General features: G+C 33.8%; 2 protein-coding genes across 4 annotated transcripts in view; one reads left to right on the forward strand and one right to left on the reverse strand.

The window, feature by feature from the left end:
* LOC126879249 (trichohyalin) overlaps positions 1-14,913 on the reverse strand; it is a 31,726-nt gene extending 16,813 nt beyond the window's left edge. The window contains exons 1-4 of one of the 3 annotated variants that reach the window (XM_050642311.1): positions 8,855-9,252; positions 6,400-7,120; positions 2,829-2,937; positions 2,197-2,409 (exon numbers count right to left, since the gene is read on the reverse strand). In XM_050642311.1, coding sequence (XP_050498268.1) covers positions 2,197-2,409; positions 2,829-2,937; positions 6,400-6,706 — 629 coding nt within the window. In that variant the 5' untranslated portion in view covers positions 6,707-7,120; positions 8,855-9,252. Of the gene's footprint in view, positions 1-2,196; positions 2,410-2,828; positions 2,938-6,399; positions 7,121-8,854; positions 9,253-14,477 lie in introns of those variants that run through there. The other 2 variants (XM_050642310.1, XM_050642312.1) reach the window with 2 other exon arrangements.
* A 9,426-nt stretch (positions 14,914-24,339) lies between these two features.
* Positions 24,340-24,869, forward strand: part of LOC126879266 (serine/threonine-protein kinase RIO3-like) — a 40,151-nt gene continuing 39,621 nt past the window's right edge. Inside the window, exon 1 of the mRNA XM_050642339.1 lies at positions 24,340-24,772. Coding sequence (XP_050498296.1) covers positions 24,499-24,772 — 274 coding nt within the window. The 5' untranslated portion in view covers positions 24,340-24,498. The remainder of the gene's footprint in view (positions 24,773-24,869) is intronic.

The following is a 24,869-nucleotide window of genomic DNA, read 5'->3' on the forward strand; positions in this document are numbered from 1 at the left end:
TCAATTATCATTATGATAATTAACATAATTAATTGATTAATTAATTATTAATTATCAATTAACGTAACAATTATTAACATAATTGATTAATTAATCAATTAATCTCATAATTGTTATCAATTATGTTTTCAGCAACCCAATCAACGTTGGCATTGACAGTAATTAAATATTTGATAATGATCAGTTGATTCCATTTCTGATTAGCGTTCGAAAAATCGGCCCTTTAATCTACTGGATTCTTTGTTTCATATATTAAAAATTTTCGTTTATAGATGAAAATCTCGCAGCCTAGCTGATTACCTAATTCATGTATGTAAATACTATTTACTTACTATTATTATATTATTCGTATTTTGTATTATCGTAAGTGGTAAATTATAAATAAATAAATCAATCTAAATATTTCATTATTTGGATCGTGATATTTATTATAATTATTTAAGTAAAAAAACACTTTTAAATATTATTTTATTAAAACGTACCTAATAACTACCTAAAACTAGGTACTAGAAAAATAAATAATAAATAAATCAATACAAAAAAACTACAGCTACATTAATAGCATAGGCGCAAAATTTCTGGTCAATGCTTTTAAAATGCATTATTTTTTCGAGTCCTGAGAAAGCTAATAAGTGTTATTTAAAAATTTAAACGCAGAAGGAAATATTACATTATTACCGAGGGCCGAAAGTCCCTGAAGACTTCTATAATTTTTATTCTAATAAGTTACAGGGGTGAAAGGAAAAGAGAATATTGAGTGTAATTTTTAATTTTAAATATCTCATTCAAAAGAAACATTTTGTTTATTCTAAGGGACTTTCGGAACTCGGTAATAATGTAATCTTTCATTCTGCGTTCAAATTTTTCCAAAAAATTATTAGTTTTCTCAGGATTCGAAAAAAATGAATACGTTTAAGATTATTGGTCCGAAATTTTGCGCCTACGCTCTTTTAACAACTAAAGATTGATTACAACTAAAACAATAGAAATGTATTTGACAGTCTTGTAGTTATTAAGATATCAAGGTTATTATCCATAATGCCCGTGGTGCGTTCAACGTTTAATGCCAGACTAAATAATTTTTATAGGCAAAAAATTTAAAGACTAAAAACTAAAAACTCATAAATAACATCGGACGGCAGAAGGTTTTTGAAATTTGAATTGGATTAGTATGCCTTAAGTGGACGCACTTGTGCATTTAAAATCTTAACAAAAGAATTGGCACATGTCCCTTTTGTCAAAAGATGAAAAATATCGGATGTCACTAACATTCATCCAGTATAAAAATTTGAGTGAAACCAAACAAAATTAATGTGTTGTTGGTGTTGGGAATATATGGATGAGAAAGTTTTAGTCGATGGTAGATACACTGAAAAATATCCGCAAATATCCGATTTATTTAACGATACGAAGAAGATACGACAACTCTCAAAAAGGTACGCAAATCGGATAATTATCCGCCGATTGGCAACACTGGTCTGATGCTGTTTAAGCATCGTAAGCGTTTCTACGTCGTTCCATAACCATCGATGAAACATGGCTCCACTGGTATATACCAGAGACCACGGAACAATCGATACGGTGGACGTCACCCCGCGAACGTGCTCCGAGGAGGGTGTAGACTGTCCAATCGGCCGGAAAGATGATGGCCACCATTTTCTGAGGTTCATAAGGTGGACTCTATATCCACTTCCTGGAAAAGGGCAAAACGATCACATGACTTTACTATGCCGCATTACTGGCCAGATTGGACGCCGAATTTCAGAAAAAAAACAGCCCAAAATGGGGAAGAAAAAATACTCTTTCACCATGACAACGGTCCGGCTCAAACCTCTGCCATCTCCATGGCCAAATTGGAGTACATACTGCTGTTTCATTTAACGCATTCTCCAGATTGGACCTTGTAGGTACTTCTTTTTGTTTCCAAACTTGAAAATGTCACTCGCCGTGCATTTTAAGTCGAATAAAGAGTTCATCACCACCACGGAAGCCTACTTTGCAGACCTCGAGAAAAGGTATTTTTCACACGGATTAAAGAAGGTGGCGAATCGTTGGGTCAAGTATATCGAGCTAAAAGGAGGCCACGTTCAAAAATTAATCACCACTTTCCCAAAATTTTCGTTTTCTTTTAAAGGCTAAGTACTTATCGGACTGCCCTATTAAAATGATAAAGATGTAAATGATATTTCAAAATACCTCGGTACTTCATCAGTATGCGAATTAGAGGTTGATTCAAGCGACTTCTTTATTTTTAAACGTGCTCTATATTCTTTGCTTCTTTGAGCAGTCGTTTTTGCTTCACCTTTTGAGCTTCGACCTCTTGATACTGCTGGAATCCCGTTATTTTTAATACGTTGACAATATTCTTTGCAATATTCGGCATTGGTTAATTTTCTAGCAATATTATCACTAAAATGTAATAAAATCATGAAATGAATTGGTTAAATGTAATATAAGTTCCCTAATATTATTCATTAATTTGAGTAATTGCATAATCAAAATAAGTAGGCATATAAATTATTGTAATCACTGAATACATCGTTAATGAAAAAATTTAAGCGATTAAATAAGTAACGGTTATCCAAGAATATTCAAAAGCCATCTCTAAGTTAATGATGACAATGTCAATGTCAACTAATCTCCATACCAGTGAGAATTTTACTACACGTAATTTGCCGTGTACAGAATGAAAAAGTAGGGATAACCGTAAAATATTTGCGCCTACACTCTTAAACTGATCCATAGAAGTAAATGATTCCACGGCTTTAAATTATTATCTTCTTTTCAATGGCTCTATTATAGTATAGTATAATAGATGATTTACTCACCTTTGGCATGGTATTGTACTGCAGTCAGCATTTATGGATACAATATGAAACTCTTTATTTGTTTTTATCAGTTCATTGTCACAGTAGTTTGTAAGCGGAGTATTCCAATCTGGAATGGAGGTAGAAAAATATTTTTATTACTGTACTTCATTTTGATGAAATTTTTAGACTAAGGTAAGGACGCCAAATAAGGCTATAAAGTATAAATGTCTGTAATATTTTATTCAGCAACAATATACGGGAAAATACCCGCACCCCCACCTCTAGGGGGTTGGGTGGAGGATCATGTTTAGTGGTATTCGATAGGATTTTGAAAAATATTAAATACGTATTTTTTGGCTTTTCATTTCGAAGTGTATTTTTCGAGATGTTAGACCGTTTCTATAATTTACCTATGGTGTCACGATAAATGGTTTTTTCCGATTATAGCGCCATCTATCCATAATTCGAAAAAACGTCTCGAATAAAAGTTAATTACTTTTACATAAGAAATCCAAATCTGCAATAAAAACTGGGACTTTCCATTTAAGATTTTAAAGTTGCCCCCCACCCCACCTCCAAGGGGTGGTGTGGGGATCGTATTTGATGTCATTGGAAAGATAGTTAAAAATGATTGAAAGCGTATTTTTCAGTTTTTCGATCCGATGTTTAGTTCACGAAATATTCGACCGTTCCGCTACTTTTGGGACACCTTGTATAATTATATCATTTACAGGACTTTCACCCATATATCTTGGTGGCTCATACATGTCAAAAAACCTGTAAACAGCACTGATGATAAACTGTTTAGTTCGAAAACGTTCTGTGAAGTAGACCTTTAAGGGATTTTAAATAAAATATACCTTTTATAAAGGATTTTACTAAAATAAAGAAGTATTAAATTGTAACATTTAATAAATAAGGTCAAATATTTGATAAATATAGTAACTTACTTATATAGTATCTTAACAAGACCAGTTTCATTTTACAGACAAAATGACATGAATAATAAATTTTAAACCTAAGAATTAAATAACAAATACAAAGTTTAGTGAAAAAAATCTATATTAATATTACAAAGATTTGTCAATATACACTGGCGGGCAAAAAATTTAGGTCACTACATGAATTATTTGATGCCCCGGATTTCCTAAACCTATTGTCCGATTTGAATGATTTTTTTAGTATGTTATAGCTTTATTATTTAAGAATCTTAATGTGTTAATATTGTTGCTAGACAGGTAAATGTCATTTTATACCGGGTGTAACAATCATACTGTGTTTTTCCTTAAAGTTCGGAACACTCTGTGGAATATTATAGCATAGACAAAATATTGAAATTAGAACTCAATTGTAACCTTAGGTTTTCTTAACATTTTATTTTTTGATTCATTTGCTTATGTTGGCTAATAAAAAAGTTAGGTACTTTAACAACTAGCCATGTTCTTCATCAATACAGGGTGTTTCTTAAATAAGGGCGACAAACTTAAAGGGGTGAAATACATGAAAAAATAATGACCGTTTGCTTTATAAACATATGTCCACAAATGCTTAATTTCCGAGATACGGGATGTTGAATTTTTTCTTACCAACTGACGGTTTATTTGTTACTCTAAAACCGATTGAGATATGCAACTGAAATTTGGTAGGTTTTAAGAGGTAGTTATTGCGCATTGTTTGACATACAATTAAGAATTTTATATTCACCATTGGCGTGCATACGGGTATAAACATTTTAGATACATCCCGTATGCACGCCAATGGTGAATATAAAATTCTTAATTGTATGTCAAACAATGCGCAATAACTACCTCTTAAAACCTACCAAATTTCAGTTCCATACCTCAATCGGTTTTACAGCAACAAATAAACCGTCAGTTGGTAAGAAAAAATTCAACATCCCGTATCACGGAAATTAAGCATTTGTGGACATATGTTTATAAAGCAAACGGTCATTATTTTTTCATGTAGAATTAGCCCTAAAGTTTGTCGCCCTTATTTAGAAACACCCTGTATTGATGAAGAACATGGCTAGTTGTTAAAGTATCTAACTTTTTTATTATCCAACATATGCAAATGAATCAAAAAAGAAAATGTTAAGAAAGCCTAAGGCTACAATTGAGTTATAATTTCAATATTTTATCTATGCTATAATATTCCACAGAGTGTTCCGAACTTCAAGGAAAAACACAGTATGATTGTTACACCCGGTATAAAATGACATTTACCTGTCTAGCAACAATATTAACACATTAAGATTCTTAAATAATAAAGCTATAACATACTAAAAAAATCATTCAAATCGGACAACAGGTTTAGGAAATCCGAGGCATCAAATAATTCATCTAGTGACCTAAATCTTTTGCTCGCCAGTGTATTAAGTACCTATATCGCACATTTACACACATCAAGGACAAAAATACACCCTTGTCGTCTTTTGCTAATCGTATACATTCCTCGTGGACATACCGATTACAACGAACACACTTGGGCATGTCAACCACTCGTATCATCATACAAGAGACAGTACCATGACAATTTTTTAAGTCCGTCTTGGTTTTGCTGAGCTATGAGATTACTGGAAATAAAACTGGCACTTAGCCCTTCACATGGCTCTCTCTCACTTTTTTTACAGTCCTATCTTCGTCATATTTATCTGAGATTTAAACTGCATCACTGTAATCCTCCCTGGAAGATGTACATCTTGTGTAAGACCCAGATGAGCCACTGTCTTCATCTGAGATGCGAGTCTCCAGAACTTTCTTCAGTCTTCTTTTAAAACCTTCGTTGTCTGACTCCTCGGGAATGTTTTTTTTTTCTTTTTGTTTACACTGTTGCCATTATTGCAGGATGGCTGTTCTTCGAAATTTGCATTTTTTTGCCAGTTGGTTCAATTTCTGGTTCAGTTACAGGACTTTTTGAAAATCTTCAGTGATTGTTTCAATATCTCGTTGTATCAGACAACTAGAAGAAAAGGCAGCATCCGGAATAGTATTGAATGCGCATATCCTAGTTCCTTCAAATCCAGAACAAATATTTTTTGCGTCATTGCATTTTTCCAAACCGGCGTAAATCTTGCTCGGTTGATGATACTGTGACGAATTTCTAACTGAGTTCGGCCCTGCCCTAGCAGTAAACAAACAACGGTGCCACGTCATTGACGAGTAATTTCTCCGCTAAGCCAGAATATTCGAGATGATGGGCGGAGAACTGTCTCAGGCTCAGGCGTTCGAAATGTTCGATGGGGTATTCTCGAAGCAGAGCCGTATCCATATAAGCGGATGATTTTTAAGCAGAAGTTAGTTGTGAATTTGAATACGTCGGTGTACTTGATATGTATCGGGCGCGATCTTTTTGAACTTGTAATTATGTAGATAAATTATTAGATTTGGTGTAATTAATAAATTAGATATGGTAGTCTGTAAAATAAAAGATATAAATTCAGTGTCTTTCATTTGTTTAGAAGTAAGTTATTAAAAATAAATAAAGTCAACTAAAATTAAACTTAGTGCCTAAAAACATAAATAATAAAATAGTAAAGTCAACCGCGTAAAGCCAGTTTTGTAACAACACATTCATTATTATGGTTTACCCAAAAAATTTAACACCTCCTCATCCCAGTAAGATTCAAAACTCCTGAAGACTGCTTTATCCAGTGGTTGAAGCTCATGAGCGGTGTTAGACAGTAGACAAAATAGAGTTACATATTTTTTCATTGCAGCTTCCACAATTCGAATGTTTAAATGAGATGAAGCTCCATCAAAAATTAAAAAGGCTGGTCCAGGATTTTTGAATCGGCAGAAGTGATCTAACCTCTCTATAAATGCAAATTGAAGAGTCTCAGATGCAGAATCCACCCTTAAAATGGTAAATAGTAATTTAAATCTGAGACTTTTCATGTTGAAAGTTCTTTCTGGTACATCCTTAATCTGCGACTTTAACAATTTATAAGACCGCAGACGAAGAATGTAGAAAACAAAAAGGATTCCTTGCAATCACATTCTCTCTTCATTCGTCTCGGAAAAGGACATAAGAGGAACTTTCTAGTACTCAAATCTGAGTAAAGATAGAAAAGTTAATGATGGTTTTGCTTGTTTTTGATTTAGAGGGATGCAAAATCGCCGGACAGCTGTTTCCACCGTTTCAGGCTTTAACAGCGCTAGCGCGCACTCCTCTGAATCGAAAAACAGCTCAACCATCAATTTAAGGGGAATTTGAAAGATCATCCAAATTCTGCATCTGAGACTCTTCAATTTGTTAAGAGATGTCGCTGGATCGCGTCCCAATGGGAATTTGAATGATCTTTCAAATTCCTCTTAAATTGATGGTTGAGCTGTTTTTAGATTCAGAGGAGTGCACGCTAACGCTGTTGAAAAAGACTGAAACGGTGGAAACAGCTGTCCGGCGATTGTGCATCCCTCTGAATCAAAAACAAGCAAAACCATCATTAACTTTTCTATCTTTACTCAGATTTGAGTACTAGAAAGTTCCTCTTCTGTCCTTTTCCTAGACGAATGAAAACGGAATGTGATTGCAAGGAATCCTTTTTGTTTTCTACATTCGTCGTCTGCGGTCGTATAAATTGTTAAAGTCGCAGATTAAGGATGTACCAGAAAGAACTTTCAACATGAAAAGTCTCAGATTTAAATTACTATTTAGGGGAGAGTTGGATAAGACGGGATAGTCGGATAAAACGGGACACCTAGCCTAGAGACCCAACTAGTGCTGCTATCAATCGGACAACGACGAAAACTTGTTCTCAGTCGTCATTTTAACATTCTCAGTTCGTTTTATCTCGATGCCATTATTTGATGAAAAGTTGTTGTATTTAGAATTGTTTGACTCTATTTTTTTGGTACTTTGTACTTATAAGTGCGTTGTTTTCTACATTATATTGCCTACATATCTAAACATATAATTCCGGTGACTATTACATTTAATTAAGCACTCATTAACAAATATTCTCATGTGTAGTCTATCTAATTTTACTTTCACGTTTAGGCAGGAGCCATATTTGTTTTGAAAAATGTCTGAGTTGGACAAAACGGGACACTTATAAGTTGGATAAAATGGGATACAGTTTTTTGTGTCCCGTTTTATCCACCTATTTATTTGTTGGCCTATTAATTTTTTAAATAGCGATAAAGCGTGTTCTCATACTGCAGAAAAGAACAACATATTTTTATGTGACTTTTGTTCTGATATACGTACCTAGTCCCAAATAAAATGTCTTATTTCCCATTTTGCAATAAAACATAAAAAAGGCCTATTTTTAAGTTTCTGACTACTGAAGATATTGTTTTTTCAAAGATCCATAACGAAAAATTTCCCCTAACTGGCTGTATACCATTAATTACAAAAATTGAAGAAAGACTTCTGTGTAAAAGGTATATTTATTAAAACCCCAAATAAAGGGCTACATTAAAAGACAGAACGTTTTCGCTCTAAAGAGAGCATCATCAGTGTTCTAAGCAAGCTCTACATGCTAAGCCACCAAAAATACATAGGTTAAAACCCTTAAAACGCCGACCAAAAGTCTTACATTGGCATGTATTATGTTAAACCCTGGCGATGGGTGAAAATGAAAAAGATATACCTCACAGCATTATATGACTCTACCACGTGTATGTGGGTGGTTGAGTTGAAAGGTAAATTTTGCTTGCAGTGTTATATCTACTAAAAATATACTTTTTAGATAATTTTATGCAAAAAATTAAATATTGTGAACCTATCCCGTTTTATCCAACTGTGGTATGCTAAAACGGGATATGCAGGACTTTAATAAATATTTTTTTTACTATTTTCCAGTCATTAAAAATAGCTAAAAATATGTTTTTTGTGTGCTTCAATAAATGTTTATAAAAAATAATAATATGATAATTTCTTTAACATTTTTTCCGTAATAAAAATAAACAAGAATGGTATCCCGTTTTGTCCAACTCTCCCCTACCATTTTAAGGGTGGATTCTGCATCTGAGACTCTTCAATTTGTTAAGAGATGTCGCTGGATCGCGTCCCAATGGGAATTTGAATGATCTTTCAAATACCCCTTAAATTGATGGTTGAGCTGTTTTTCGATTCAGAGGAGTGCACGCTAGCGCTGTTGAAAAAGCCTGAAACGGTGGAAACAGCTGTCCGGCGATTGTGCATCCCTCTGAATCAAAAACAAGCAAAACCATCATTTAATTCTCTATAAATGATTCTGCTGTCTTGCTTCTTTCTCGGTCATTATACTTTTTGCTTCTGTTGGTTCTGCTGCTGCTTAACTTGTTGCCCTTTCATCATTATAAGTGGCGGAATGCTGTTACCACATACCACGATTGTTACATTTTTGCTCTGGTGTGGCGATCTGCACCCTTTTAGCACCTTTACTAGCCAATATAGTTTGTTAGTGATGCAGTGTAATCTGGCATCCTTTTTCGTCCATGTTATAGATTTGAGCAGATTTCCCTGCAAGTCCTTCTCATGTAAAATCTGTTGAAGTTTTCCGAAATAGTTACTAACAACTGTATGGTTTAATTTTTGGTCTCTGACCAAGTTGAGTTTTGGGCACAACGCTTTGCAATATCAGGATGCCTCGAGAAAAACAATCTCATCCATTTTTTCCCAGCGATTTCCTTTCTAACTAAGAATGGATGACTTATTCCTGCCTCTTTCACAAAATCATACATGTTTTTTCGTAATATTTTAGGGGTTAATGGCGTACCCACATCACATAATCTTTCTATATGCCTAACCAATTCATCTTCCTGAGGTTTAGTAAGTATTGGAGGCCGCCCAAGTCGTTTTTGTGTACTGCCACTAGCTAGATGGTTACGTAACGTACGCCGAGGAATATTGAATGTCACTGATGCCTTATGAACAGACATGCCATTTCGTACGGCATTCATCGCAGCTTTAATGACCTCTTCGGACCACTGTGCTCTTTTCCTGGTGGAGATACCTGCAAAGAAAAAATATTTTAAATTTAAAGGATTATGTAAACAAGTTGTGTATAAAGCCAGCCAACTTTTAATAAGGCCAGTGGAGTCTAATTGGTAAGTTGTCAGTCAATGATCAGTCCATTGCCTTATTGGGGCACTGCTTACTTTTTAAACATCAAAGAGTAGTAATATCAAGTGGAATATCGAAAAAATAGTACCAGTTCCTAAAATGGTATGATTTGCTATTGGTTTAGAAAAAAACACAATTGGTACATCCTACGTAAAAAACTTTATAGTCATTTTATAGCTTACCTAAAATTTATAACCAAACTTGGGCACCATAACAAACACCTGTCTAGTACACTTCGCACTTATATTTGATACTACTGACTGATTGGCATAGATAGAGCATAGACTCATAGAATAGAAAAAAAGCTCTATTCTCAGAATTCATAAGTTTACGGAGATAATAGTGTCACATACAAATTATAAAGGTTGTTGAAACAACCTACACTTAACATAAAAAGAACAGTGACATTTAGGTTAAGATAAGAGCCCTCAGTCTCCTTGCAGGTCAGTTCGAAGGTATTCTTCCACTTTGTATGGTTTTAAGTTTATGAGTAACTGTTGAACAGACTTTCTTAGCTTATTTATATGTTTCTATTTTACAGCTATGAGGCAGTTTATTAAAAAATTTAATACAAGCATATTCTGTTGTTTTCTCAGATGTTGTTAGTCTATGTATTGGTACATTATAGTTTATTAGGTGTTTCATGAATTTATATGTTTATTTTTAAAAGTGAAAAGTAAGCGTTCATAATGTTGTTCCAGTCATTGTTAGTATATTGAGTTTTTTGAAATTCTCTCTTTGAAATTCATACATGAATCCCTGTATTTCAAGATAAGTAGAGTTCTGATTGCCCTTTTTTGTAAATAAAAACCTGTTCAGCCATACTCCTTCCCCCTCCCCCCAGAAAATTATTCCAAATCGCATTACAGAATGAAAATTTGAAAAAATATATAACCCGTTCACATTTTTCGTTCAAATAATTTGCTGTTATTCTGAAAGAGTAGCAGATATATGCTAATTTGTTACAGATCTCATTTATATGCACTCCAAAATCAAGATCCAGAAAGAAACTCCAATAAGAAATCATATTTCAATAACGACTTCCAAAGTGGAAGTCGAAAAGTGAATAAATTAATTTCAAACTAAAATTGTGGCTTTATTACCAAATAAAACAGTAAATTTATGTAGATGAATTATGCCACACGGAAATAGCTTCAGAACAATACATAAATAAATAAGTTCAATATCTCATTTTCAACAAAAAGTGGTTATGTGTTTTTTAAGCACCTCATAGAAAAAGCACAGAGAAACAGAGGCCTCAGTAAGGATAGCTGTGGGGAATAGAGTATTATACTCCCTATCATCATTATTAAGATCTCAGCTGCTAAAAAGACAGTCTAAATTAAGACTGTACATGTCAATTGAATAGGTCCACCGAATAATGTTGTAAACACACATTATTTGTTTTCCAGAAATTGAAAAAAAAGCATTTTAAAATTATGATTATAGTAAATTTATACTTATACTTTAAGGTTTAGTAATACAGTTTCTAATTATAAATTACAAACTGTATACAGTTTCTAATTATAAATTACAAACTGTATTACTAACCCTTAAAATGTATAAATTTAACAAGATTGAATTATGTTTCTTCTATTCAGGATTTGGGTGTTATTTTCAATGCTTACTTTCTGTGACCACATAAACACTATCTCATTTAAACTTCTCAGTTTTGTTAATAGGAATTGCACGTATTTCTCCAATAATTCAACAAGATTAGTGTATTGTTGCTTAGTTAGAACTATTTTAGAATACTGCTCAGTTGTTTGGTCACCCTACTTTCAGAGTAATATTGATACCTTAGAAAGAGTCCAGCATAAATTTTTGAGATATTGTGCTTCCAATGTTCACAGTACTATTAGAAATTATGATTATTACCTTATCTAACAACAATTATCTTTACCCCCACTCAAGAACTGCCATGATATGTCAGGTGCTATATTTTATATGTCAGGTGCAGAACTTTAATGTTCCAAACCAAACTCTACGTTACCACAACGTTTTCAACATTCCTTTCCACTGAACAACCTATGGTATTCACAACCCATTAGATAGATACATGGGGCTATTAAATCATTTCGATTGTGACATATTCAATATAACTTTAACTCAGTTAAAAAGATCTCTTGCTTTGTGATATTCTGTATATTGGTACTGTTGATTTTTGTTATATTTTGTTGTTTTTAGTATGTAGTGAACTTTTTGAATGTAACTTTTTGTTATTGATTTCATACTAAATACTTCGTCTAATATACTTACCGTTGCATGCCATCCACATCATAGCCCGTGATGTCACATGATACCAACACGAAATATTTAGGAGGTAGGTGTGTTCTTTTTTAGAAACATTTTGCCGAGTACATTGGAATTACAGCCACTAGACATATTTTATTATATATGCGTAGAAACAATATTTGAAGATTTCCATTAATGTTAACTTAAAGAAATACACAATAATATGTTTCATCTAATTTGTATAAATGGATTATAAAGCGTTTTTATGAAGCACATTTGTTCGGAACACACTGTAACTGTAATCGAACGAAGGTGATATTTTGGCATAAATTGGTAACATTTATTTGACAGTTGCGTTGATGACACTTCATATTTGTTGTATTATATTTACTGTTTTTATTATTTACTTTAATGTAAAATTATAAGTTAATTCTTGTTTTCTACTTCTTAAGTTTTTATTTATTTACATTGAATATTAATTTGTTTTGTTGTATAATCCACTTCCGCAAAAATTATGTGATATATTTGATTTAAAATGAATTCAAGAATTTGTTGTAATTTGGCAACAATGTCAACTTAGATCTCTGACTTAGATAATGACGTGCAAGGGTAAGTATATTACACGGACTGTAGATAATTATTTATGTTTTGAATCCTAACTTATATTGTAATTTGAACTGTTAATGGGGTTATCCCTTATATTAAATTAACAAATATTATAATTTTAAAACATATTTGTTGTAACAGTTGTTACATATGAAAGTGAAACATGAACTTTACATCAGCAGGAAATAAATAAACTGTTGGCATTTGAAAGGAAGATATTTGGCCCTCAACGGGATGAATTAAGCAGCTTACTTGTGAATTCAGTAGTGTTCTGGTGAATGAACAGCACAGTTTTGTACAGGGTAAATCTACAGTATTTTATCTACGCATATATAATAAAATATGTCTAGTGGCTAAAAAAGTCCAAATTGCCGACATACATCATTAATTTTTCGACCACTTTCAAAAATGTTCTGATAACACGCACTTTATCTTTAATAGGCAAAACCTTCCTTTTAGTACTACAACTTACCATATTAATAAAAAAAAGCTAATTACTAAATTAAAATCTGAAACAGAAAAATTTGACTGTCAGAACAGTACTGACAAATGAGAAATCATAGTACTGTTAAGGTCACATAACTGTACACAGAAGGGATGATTTAACTTTCTCACATTCTTGGAAGGAGCAATGTTGCAAAGCCGGAAACGCATTGAACTTTATTCTTCATAAAATAAAAATTTGACAACCTACTGTAAAATTTTATGACGCTATAGACGAGTGTTACTTTATATTAAGCTGCTAAAACCGGGTTTTTAATAACGTTATTGAATAGTTTTTGGCCGGACCTATTAAAAATTTATGTTACAACCGAGATGACGTAACTACAGAGGCTGTAATATCCAAGTTCCACTGTATTGAAAAAGTTCAAAACAAATTTTTACGTTTTGCAGATTTTAATATGGGTTTAACAGTTAGAAATTATACTTATGACAATATATTAATGAGATTTAATTTACAAACTCTTGAACGCAGAAGAGTCATGTTGGATATTCGTTATCTTCGCAAAATTATCTCTGGTGTTATTAACTCCGAACAATTAAGTCTTGCTAGATTGACACGAAATCCACAAATATTCAAGGAACAACGGCATGCTACAAATTATGGTCAATATGCACCAATTAGTAGATTGACCCTGTATGGAAACAAGTTTAGTCATCTAATAGATCTCTTTGGTTCTTCAATTTCCTCTGTTAAACAAGAACTCAAGCGTCTTGAATTTTGAATTAAAAAAATGAAATAGATTTAACTGTTGTAATTGATTCAGTTGTTTTCATCATTTGAAAATAATTTATATTCTTTTTTATTTTTTATGTTTGTGTTTTATAGTTGTAGTTTTACTTGTGTCTAAATTTTTATATTCTCATTATTATGACGAAAGCTCTGCTTTATTGTATTTTGTATGTATTGGGTTTATCCCGTTGATAAATAAATAAATTATCAGGAGAGTGGAGTGAAGGCACGGCAATGCTGAATTGGTGACTCTGTATGGTACGTAAACATCGTCAGACATAATATAAAAGCAAACCATTTAAAATGACAGGTAATGTGGTAAAATCAGAGCAAGACAGAACAGAGTAGATCCAGAAAAGATGGAAAGATGATGTTGAAGCCAGTTTATCTAAGATTGGTGTACTATAATGGGAAATGGAAGCATAAGATCCTAGAAGATTGAGGGCTAGTGGACGTGGCAAAGACTCACTCTGAGTTGTAAAGCCAGTTACGAAGAAGTTATACTTTTACAATATTATCTAAACATATGATTTTATATTTACCTTCATTATGCATTTGCTCATCCTGGTCTTCCCCATGTTCAACTTCCTCAGTTTTTATATCACAAATATCTTCTTCAGTTTTTATTTGATGTAAGCAATTATTATCCACATAGCCAATTATACTACTTGTATTTATATCACTGTGAGGTTCGGTTTTAATTCCATTTTTGCAATCCAACCATTTCAAGTCTTCATTTTCGTTTGATTGACGTTTACAACTATCATCTTCTAATACTTCTTGTTTAATAGGTTTAAGGCTGTTTAACAACAAACCATCTTCTTTGCTTTCATTTGAATTGTGTGAACTATTATCTTCATATATTTCTTGTTTAACATCCATTTCATTCATTACAATTGTTGATAAACATAATATAAATTGCAACAAAATTCCGCTTCCGCTGAGCAGTTAAATGTTAAATTAAATTGTTAAATGTTAAATTTTCTGTCATCTGTCATCCGTCATTTCAGGAATTAATCACTGTTGCCAAATTTAAACGACTAGAACTTCTTTAGGCTCAAAACAGACTGACCACGCTGCAGCGCTACGCTGCCGCTGTGGATCCACAAAAGAAGTTTCCAATTATTTACCGTGGGTTCTTATTAGTGCAGCCGATATGTGAAACAATTGTCCATTTAATGATAGAAGCATATAATTTGGACTACACATACAGTTGAGTCCGCGAATCTTTACCCGTGCGTCATCACTTAAAACATACGATATAAGTCGATGATAAGTCGGAAATTCAAATTTACTAAACGCAACAGCAAGTCACTTACAGTCACTTGCTGTTGCGTTTAGTAAATTTCAATTTACGACTTATCATCGACTTATTTCGTATGCTTTAAGTGATGACGCACGGGTAAAGATTCGCGGACTCAACTGTATGAAGGTTCAAATTGAGGTTTCAGATATGAGGCCATCTCAGATTTTTCCTTTTACAAATACATATGTGACTAATAGCCAAAGATCTTATACACATAGATTTGGTCAACTCCGAAAAATAGCGTAACGCGGAGCAGTTCGGGTCGGTGGTCTATCTATCTCCCTCTACCGGCGCTTAGCTTTCTCTCTCTAGCATATAATGGCTACCGCATCTGTGTCACTGTCGTTCCGTTACTCCCACCTCTTGGTAGATACGCTCACACTCGTACGACAGACAAAGATAGCTAGACCACCGTACTTGATATCGGCGTTACACCCCGATGCATTGAGTAGCATATCCCTAACCAGATCTATTCTTGACATATATCTGCTACTAGTACGATAACTTTTGAACAAGACGTCAGATTTCAACCAAATTTGGTATATATGTAGGTTATTTTTTTTTTTATGGATAAGATCGAGGTCTTGAACCGGAAGAATCGGTTTACCAAAAGTTGTGTTTTCCCTGGTTTTTATGCAAAAATGTGTTGTTTTTTTTTTCAATTCTTTCACCCTGTATATATTAATTTTTCAAAAAGGCAAGACCGCCATTGAAAACAGCGTACAAATATTTTTTAGGAAATATTTTGAACTTTTTAGTTATGTTAATTACCATTCAATAAATGCATAACGTATCTTCACATGCACCTATGTGTGGCAAATTCGTGCAAATATTATAAGAATTATTGTGCATTTAATGGTAGAAGCATATAATTTGGGCCACATATACTTACACATATCATAGGTTCAAATTTAGATATATTGCCATCTCAGATTTTGCCTTTTACAAAAATAACGGGCATTCAAAATGGCTACTATACATATGTGAGTAATAGCATGATAACTTTTGAACGAAAAGTCCGATTTTAGCTTTTGGTATCAAGGTTCTTTTTTTGATGAATAAGATCGAGATCTTGAACCGAAAGAATCGGTTTACCAGAAGTCGTGTTTTACTGTTTTTTTTTTATGTAAAAATATGTTGTTTTTTTCTCTTTCACCCTGTACATATTAATTTTTCAAAATGGTAATACCGCCATTGAATAGAGAGTAAAAATATTATTTTGGAAATATTTTGAACTTTTTAGTTACCTATGTTAATTACCATTTAATACATGCATAACGTATCTTCACATAATATACCTATGTGCGGCAGATTCATTTTTAATACCTGCCATTTTTGTAAAAGACAAAATCTGAGATGGCCTCATATATAAATTTGAATCTTTGTATGTGTAGTGTGTGTGGACGAAATTATATGCTTCTACCATGATACTATAAATAACATCTTTATTTATAGTATCATGGCTTCTACCATTAAATTCACAATAATTTTTATATTATTTGCACGAATCTACCGCACATAGGTTTATAGGTACTTGTGACGATACGTTATGCATTTACTAATTGGTAAATAACATAACTAAAGACTTCTCCCCTACGCTAAAGAAATAGTAGGAGGATATCAGTGGGGTTTCCGTCCTAATAAATCAACAACGGACCAGATATTTACAATGAGGCAGATCCTTGAAAAAATCCTAGAGTTCCGCGTCGACACCCACCACATATTCGTGGACTTCAAAGCCGCATACGACTCAGTTAATAGAGGCAAACTTCTACTTGCTATGATAGAATTTAAAATACCGCTTCATCTTGTCCAGTTAACTGAACTTACGCTCACAGGAGCAGAGAGCGTCGTAAAGATCCAGAACAATTTCTCAAGACCCTTCCATTGCAAAAATGGACTAAGACAGGGGGATGGATTATCGTGTCTCTGAGACGCGGTCTTAAAGAATCTCTGACTGAAGCATTTCAGTCGTTAAGAGCATCTGCACAGAGAATGGGGCTAAATATAAATGTTCAAAAGACCAAATATATGTGTTGCACTAGGTCAAGCAACCCGATACCTACAAGAATAATAATTGACGACCTAGAACTAGAAGGTGTCGACACCTTCATATACTTAGGCTCGCTGCTAACTAATGATAACAATGTCAGTGAAGAAATTAAAAGAAGAATAGTGCTCGCCAATAAGTGCTACTATGGTTGACGTTTACTAGCCGACATAAATTAATAAAATGAAATACTGCCAATTTTAAACATTCGGTAATCGTACGGTACTCATCGGTAGCCTAAATTCATTTTTCGGTAATTACAACTTAATTAATTAAAAATTAATTAAATATTGACCGTATATCTAGCCGACATTAATAGAAATATTCACTTCTAAACAAAAACTCATTGACAAAACGATAGAGAATCGTTTGGTAGAAACGAAAATAGAAAAATATTTATTCGGTAATCAATAGTTACTGAGAAAATTACAAAAAACAAGTAGCGCACTTCAAAATATAATCGCGACATGTGCGCCGACGTATTCGCGCACCCCCACCCCCATCTATCGTATCCGCCATGTTGGCAGGCATATTGATTATATTTTGAATTGCGCTACTTGTTTTTTGTAATTTTCTCAGTAACTATTGATTACCGAATAAATATTTTTCTATTTTCGTTTCTACCAAACCATTCTCTATCGTTTTGTCAATGAGTTTTTGTTTAGAAGTGAATATTTCTATTAATGTCGGCTAGATATACGGTCAATATTTAATTAATTTTTAATTAATTAAGTTGTAATTACCGAAAAATGAATTTAGGCTACCGATGAGTACCGTACGATTACCGAATGTTTAAAATTGGCAGTACTTATTTCATTTTATTAATTTATGTCGGCTAAGTAAACGTCAACGCTACTATGGCTTAAGAAGACAGATGGCCTCAAAAATACATACCTAGAAAAATTAAATTGACTGTCTACAAAACACTAATAAGACCAGTGCTAACATATGGCTCCGAAACTTGGTCACTTACTCAGAATGACCAAGAACTGCTCAAACGTTTTGAGCGAAAAATTGTAAGACGAATATAAATATGGTGGCATAAAAGAACAAGGTTTGTGGCGCAGACGTTACAACTTTGAGTTGTATAGATATTTTGGAGAACCTGACGTTGTACAATTCATTAAGGTAGCACGCCTTAGATGGATAGGTCATGTAATCAGGCGAGAGGAAGATGCCATAGTCAGAAAAGTTTTTGACCGAAGAGGGCCGATAGGACAATGAGCAAGAGGAAGACCGAGACTTAGGTACCAAGACAACATAGAAACTGATTTAAAATCTATTGGAATTAGAGCATGGAGAAGAGTTGCCAGACACAGGGGCGAATGGAGGATTGTTCTGAAGAAGGCTTTGGCTCACAAAGAGCTGTAACGCCACTGATGATGATGATGAAAGAGTTCAAAAAATTTGTTAAAAAATACTTTTACGCTCTTTTCAACGCCGGTATTACCTATTTGAAAAATGAATATAATATTCAGGGTAAAAGAATTTGAAAAAAAAAATAACATATTTTTACATAAAAAATCAGGAAAAACACACCTTCTGGTAAACCGATTATTCCGGTTCAAGAGCTCGAACTTATACACCAAAAAAGGAACCTATATACCAAATTTGGTTGAAATCGGGCTTTTTGTTCAAAAGTTATCGTGCTATTAGTCACATATGTGTAGTCGCCATTTTGAATGCCCGCCATTTTTGTAAAATGCAAAATCTGAGTTAGCGTCATATTGTCCTTTTCATGAGCATTTTTCAGTGCGTAACAAATCATAGGAAAAAGGGTAAGTCCGTAATAATACACATTTATGACATTTATTCTAACATGACATTTTAGTTAAATCTGACAGTTGTCACATTTTATTTTCAATTTGGAATAAAAACAAATCAAATGTGTTTCTTGCATTTATAAAATGGCATTTTCCTTGATTTGTATATTCTTATAAATTATACAGATTATATTTGTAATATTATTATCTAATTTAAAAAAATATTTTTTGAAGTTATACTTCTTTACCGGCGATAGAGGGTGAATTTTTATATGTTAAAACCTATCAGCCCGGCGCATGCGCATTATAACTTTGTTCTGATTGGATGTTCAAATGACATGTCAAAAATTATTCCAAATGGCGGCTGTGGCACAGCTGTACACTAGGTTCGCTTTCAAGATGCAGTAGAAATAGAAATAAACAAACCAAGACACGTTAAATGCCACTAGGAGCACAACCGGATCATAATTTACAATGTATATACATTGTACATTCCAAATCATGATTTCCAAAGTTTTTACATTGTAAATTATGATTCGGAAGTGCTCCTAGTAGCATTTAACGTGTCTTGGTTTTTTTATTTTCTACTGCATCTTGAAAGCGAACCTAGTGTAGTTTGATTATTTATGGTTGTTGCGTTTTGAAATTTGTGTGAAAAGAAACAAAGTTAGTTAATAGTTATACTGCCTTTTTAAATAGTTTTCATATACCTATATTTTTGGACTTTTGGACTATTTTGGACAAGGAAAACTCATTCTAATTTGGTAAGTAGTTTTTATTATAATCATATTGTAATTAAACATTTGGATTAGGTTGGAATACATACATTTATTTTCTCAAGAATGGGGATTTTAGAGAGAAATACCAAATTAGGTCCGATTTTTATTTTTAAATTATGATATTTTGGCGTAGATTTATTTATCTAGTAGGTATGTAATGCTTTGATTTACATACTTAATTTGATTACCAACATAAGTTCTACCAATTTTCATCTAATATATTGTTTTCTTACTGTTTTGTTATTTAATATTTTCTTCCACAAGATTTAAACTACATAATTTAATTACATATATATTTAAAACAACTGTCAAACAGTAAAACGTTCAGTTACCCTATTTTTCCACATGAGAAATAATGTGGGATTGGACGAGTGAGTCTAGGCTTCGATTACGAATCAAAGCGGCATGAAGTTCACGGGTTCGATTCCCGATGCAAGTTTTTATTTTTTTTTTCATTTTATGATTGTAAGTATATTTGTTATATAATTTTTTTTTCAGAGAATGCGTATTTAAAATTTTTGCCAACAATTATTATCGTTCAGAAATAATTTTTTCTTTGTGGCATTTTTCAATGTGTTTGTGTGCGTTTTATTCTTTAATTTTTTAAAAGTTTTGGTATTGTCTTAAAAATCACATAATATGTAGTAGAAGTATAACTTCTTAAGGCGGACACAGATATCCGCGCCGCGAACTCCGCGCCGTGTGTGCGCCGCGCGTTCGTGGCGCGGTTATTGTTCGTTAAAATTTTTCATTTTGACGATCCAGAGGAAACTTACGAACGTTTAGTAATTGTAGATAATCATGTCTCTGTCCTGTACTTCTACTACATCTTATTTTGGTATTGTTCTGAAACTATTTTCTTGTGTCATCTTATGCAATTTACTATTTTATGTGGAATAAGCCACAGTTTGGGAACATTTCGGGAACTACCCTTTTCGCTTCCTGGCAACACAAATATAATGGTAGGGGAGCCCAAGCGGGGATTTTTGCAGTTACTCGAGCGCGTCAGATTATCATATGGGGAGAAACGTGGTACCCTGCAGATGTACCTCCACCATATATTGGCTCTTAACACAGGGGAGTTCGTTCAGGGGGGCCCGAAAAAAAATCTATCCTTAAAATACTCGAAATTGTCAGATTAAGATAAGGTAAGTTAAGTACATACAAAAGAGTCTATATTTCAAAAATATGACAATTTGAGCGGGCCGTACGGAAATGGGTGAGTCAAAAAGTTTCACAAAAAAAAAGCGAATATTTCGCGAAATGAACGTCAGATTGAAAAACTAAAAACTACGTGTTCAATATTTTTCAAAAATCTATCGAAAAATACCAAACTTGACCCCCACGGAGAGGGGTGGGGGGTAAATTTAAAATTTTAAATACAAATCCCGCGATCTTTCGCAAAATAAACATCATATCGAAAAACTGCAAAATACACTTTATCAATGTTTTTGAAAAATCTATCGAATGGTTCCAAACACGACCCCCCACGGAGGTGTGGTGGGGGGTTACTTTAAAATCTTAAATGCTAGACCCCGTTTCTTATTGCAGATTTGGATTGTTTGTATAAAAATAAACAACTTTTATTCGAAACATTTTTTTGAATTATGGATAGATGGCGCTATAATCGGAAAAAAGATTGTTGGAAATGGAAAATTAAATTAAAAAATGGGAAGTCCCCACTAAAATGGAAAATTTTACTTAACTTTTTTGGTTTTAGGACCTAATAATCACAACCCAATAGGTCCCCAAAGCGCTCGAGTGACTGCACATTTAGCATACTTTGCTCCCCTACCATAATATATCTGCTTGTTCCTACAACCAGAAACAAAATTAGAGAACTATAGGTACTTCCAAGTCATGCGATACCTTTTTCGTTTTCCGGTGACACAATTGTAATGTATCTGCTTGTTTCAACTGCGTAGCTTCACTAGAAACGAAATTAGAGAACTATAGGTTCTTCCAAGCCCTGTGTTAACTTTTTCGCTTTCCGGTGACCCAATTATAATATATCTGCTTGTTCCAACTCAGTTGCTTCACCAGAAGCGAAGTTAGGAAACTATAGGCTCTTCCAAGATGTGCGTTACCTTTTTCGCTTTCCGACGACACAATTATAACATATCTATTTGTTCCAACTCCGTTGCCTCACCAGAAGCGAAGTTAGGAAACTATAGGCTCTTCCAAGTTGTGCGTTACTTTTTCGTTTTCCGGTGACCCAATTATAATATATATGCTTGTTCCAACTACGTTGCTTCACCAGAAGCGAAGTTAGAAAACTATTGGGTCTTCCAAGTTGTGCGTTACCTTTTTGGTTTTCCGGTGACCCAATTATAATATATCTGCTTGTTCCAACTCCGTTGCTTCACCAGAAGCGAAGTTAGAAAACTATTGGGTCTTCCAAGTTGTGCGTTACCTTTTTGGCTTTCCGGTGACCCAATTATAATATATCTGCTTGTTCCAACTCAGTTGCTTCACCAGAAGCGAAGTTAGGAAACTATAGGCTCTTCCAAGATGTGCGTTACCTTTTTCGCTTTCCGACGACACAATTATAACATATCTACTTGTTCCAACTCCGTTGCTTCACCAGAAGCGAAGTTGGGAAACTATAGGCTCTTCCAAGTTGTGCGTTACCTTTTTCGTTTTCCGGTGACATAATTATAATATATCTGCTTGTTCCAACTCCGTTGCTTCACCAGAAGCGAAGTTAGAAAACTATTGGGTCTTCCAAGTTGTGCGTTACCTTTTTGGCTTTCCGGTGACCCAATTATAATATATCTGCTTGTTCCAACTCTGTTGTTTCACCAGAAGCGAAGTTAGAAAACTATTTTGTCTTCCAAGTTGTGCCTTACCTTTTTCGCTTTCCGGTGACACAATTATAATATATCCGCTTGTTTCAACTGCGTTGCTTCACCAGACACGAAGTTGGAAAACTATAGGTTCTCCAAGTCGTGCATTACCTATTTCGCTTTCCGGTGACACATAATATATATCTGCTTATGAATGTTTTTTTGATATTGATAACTATTTCCGAAGTGAAAGTCGAAACGTCAAGTAAACTTGATTTCAAACTCGAATTGTGGCTTATGCACAAATAAAATAGTAAATCTTATTTTTAATACATGTTATTTTTAGTACAACAATGAACTAACATTTTTTAAAAAGGTCCGCATGTACATTTTTTTATTTCAGCTTCTATTTCCGTTCAGATCGGATTTAAGTTGTTTCTTTAAATTAAATGGTTCTTTATTGAGGATCCCACAATAATGATTTTCCACGGTAAACATCAATTTCCTTCCGACAGTTCCGACTATTCCATTACTAACAAATTTTCAACTCATGCGCGCCAAAACCAACAAACCACTCGCAAACCCGTCCAAATACGTATTGCGAACCATCAAAGCGTTTGTTGAAAAACCGACAGAATTTAGATCGTGGTGCGCCGTGTGCGTGCCGTTTGTGCGTCACTTGAAAACACGTACTAATCTGACGAATACGCTGCGCGCGAGCGGCTCGCACACCGAGCAGAGCGCATATGTATCTCCGCCTTTACGTGCGTACAAAAGTACACACACATTCTTTTTTATTATGGCGCCATCTATCGACAACTAGAATAAATGTTATAAATGTCACCGATGGAATGTAATCACCGACGTGCGTTTTTTTCTGTCACATACAATTTAATGCGTTAGAAAGAAATCGAAAACTGACGCACTGAAAGATGATCACGAGAAAAAGAATATTATCTTAATTTGAACTTTTGTATGTGTAGTATATTTGGTCCAAATTATATGCTTCTACCATTAAATGCACAAAATTCTTATAATATTTGCACGAATCTGCCGCACATAGGTACATGTGAAGATAAGGTATACAGTAGGAAAAATGAAAGAATACCCATGAACGAACATATAAAACATGCTGTATTTGCTTGTCACCGTGTCACACAAAAAATTGGCCAGCGCAAGTACATGTAATAATTATTGTTACATGTACTTGCACTGGACAATTTTCTTTGTGACACGGTGACAGGAAAATACAGCGTGTTTTATATGTTCGTCCATGGGTATTCTTTCATTTTTCCGACTGTACATTTATTAAATGGTAATTAACATAACTAAAAAGTTCAAAATATTTCCTAAAAAATATTTTTACGTTCTTTTCAACGCCGGTATTACCTTTTTGAAAAATTAATATATACAGGGTGAAAGAATTGAAAAAAAAACAACATATTTTTCAGAATGTGTAGTATATGTAGTCCAAATTATATCCTTCTTATCATTAAATGCAAAATTCTTATATAACAATCTGCCGCCCTATATTATGTAGAGTGGACGTTACACCAAACCTCAGGGGTATAACGTCTGGGGATACCTCGTCTGGGGTATAACGTCCACTCTGTGGTCCGTCTGTTTTCCCCTTATTATAACGAGGAACAGTAAGATCGTGCAACACTGCACAGGCCACAGGTGAACTTGAACAATTTGTTGGTTGCCAGGTTGCCTACATTTGGCGCAACTCAGAATTTAAAAAAAGTGTAAAATTTTTTATGGTGCAATAATGATTCATAATATTCATATTTCTACGAAAATAATTGCGCACTTGAACACAGTATTTAAATCGGTAATATTCTGATTTCTGATTGTAAGTGCTTATTGCTAATAAAAAATGACGTCTCCCTGGGCAAAAATTGAACAACCTCATCTACTAAGACTGGAAGAAATTATATCCGAAGAAGTCGCCAAAAAATTGCAAGAAAAAGAAGATAAAAGATTGAAGCAAGAGACTAAAGAAGGAATTGAAAACCCAGTGGGATTACCTGTTGGATTTGTAAACGATAAGATTTGTGATATTGATGAACAAGAACAATCCAGGAAAGAATTGAATACATCTTCCAATGTGTCACTAGTTAATCATTGTAGAACAGATTCTTTTGATAGAGGTACGTTGTTACTCTATTTATTCTTCTTCAAGTGCCATCTCCGTGACGGAGATTGGCAATCATCATACCTATTTGGGCTTTAGGAGCAGCTGCTGTG

The sequence above is a fragment of the Diabrotica virgifera genome, chromosome 1, assembly GCF_917563875.1.
Source record: "Diabrotica virgifera virgifera chromosome 1, PGI_DIABVI_V3a".
Classification (NCBI taxonomy): domain Eukaryota; kingdom Metazoa; phylum Arthropoda; class Insecta; order Coleoptera; family Chrysomelidae; genus Diabrotica; species Diabrotica virgifera.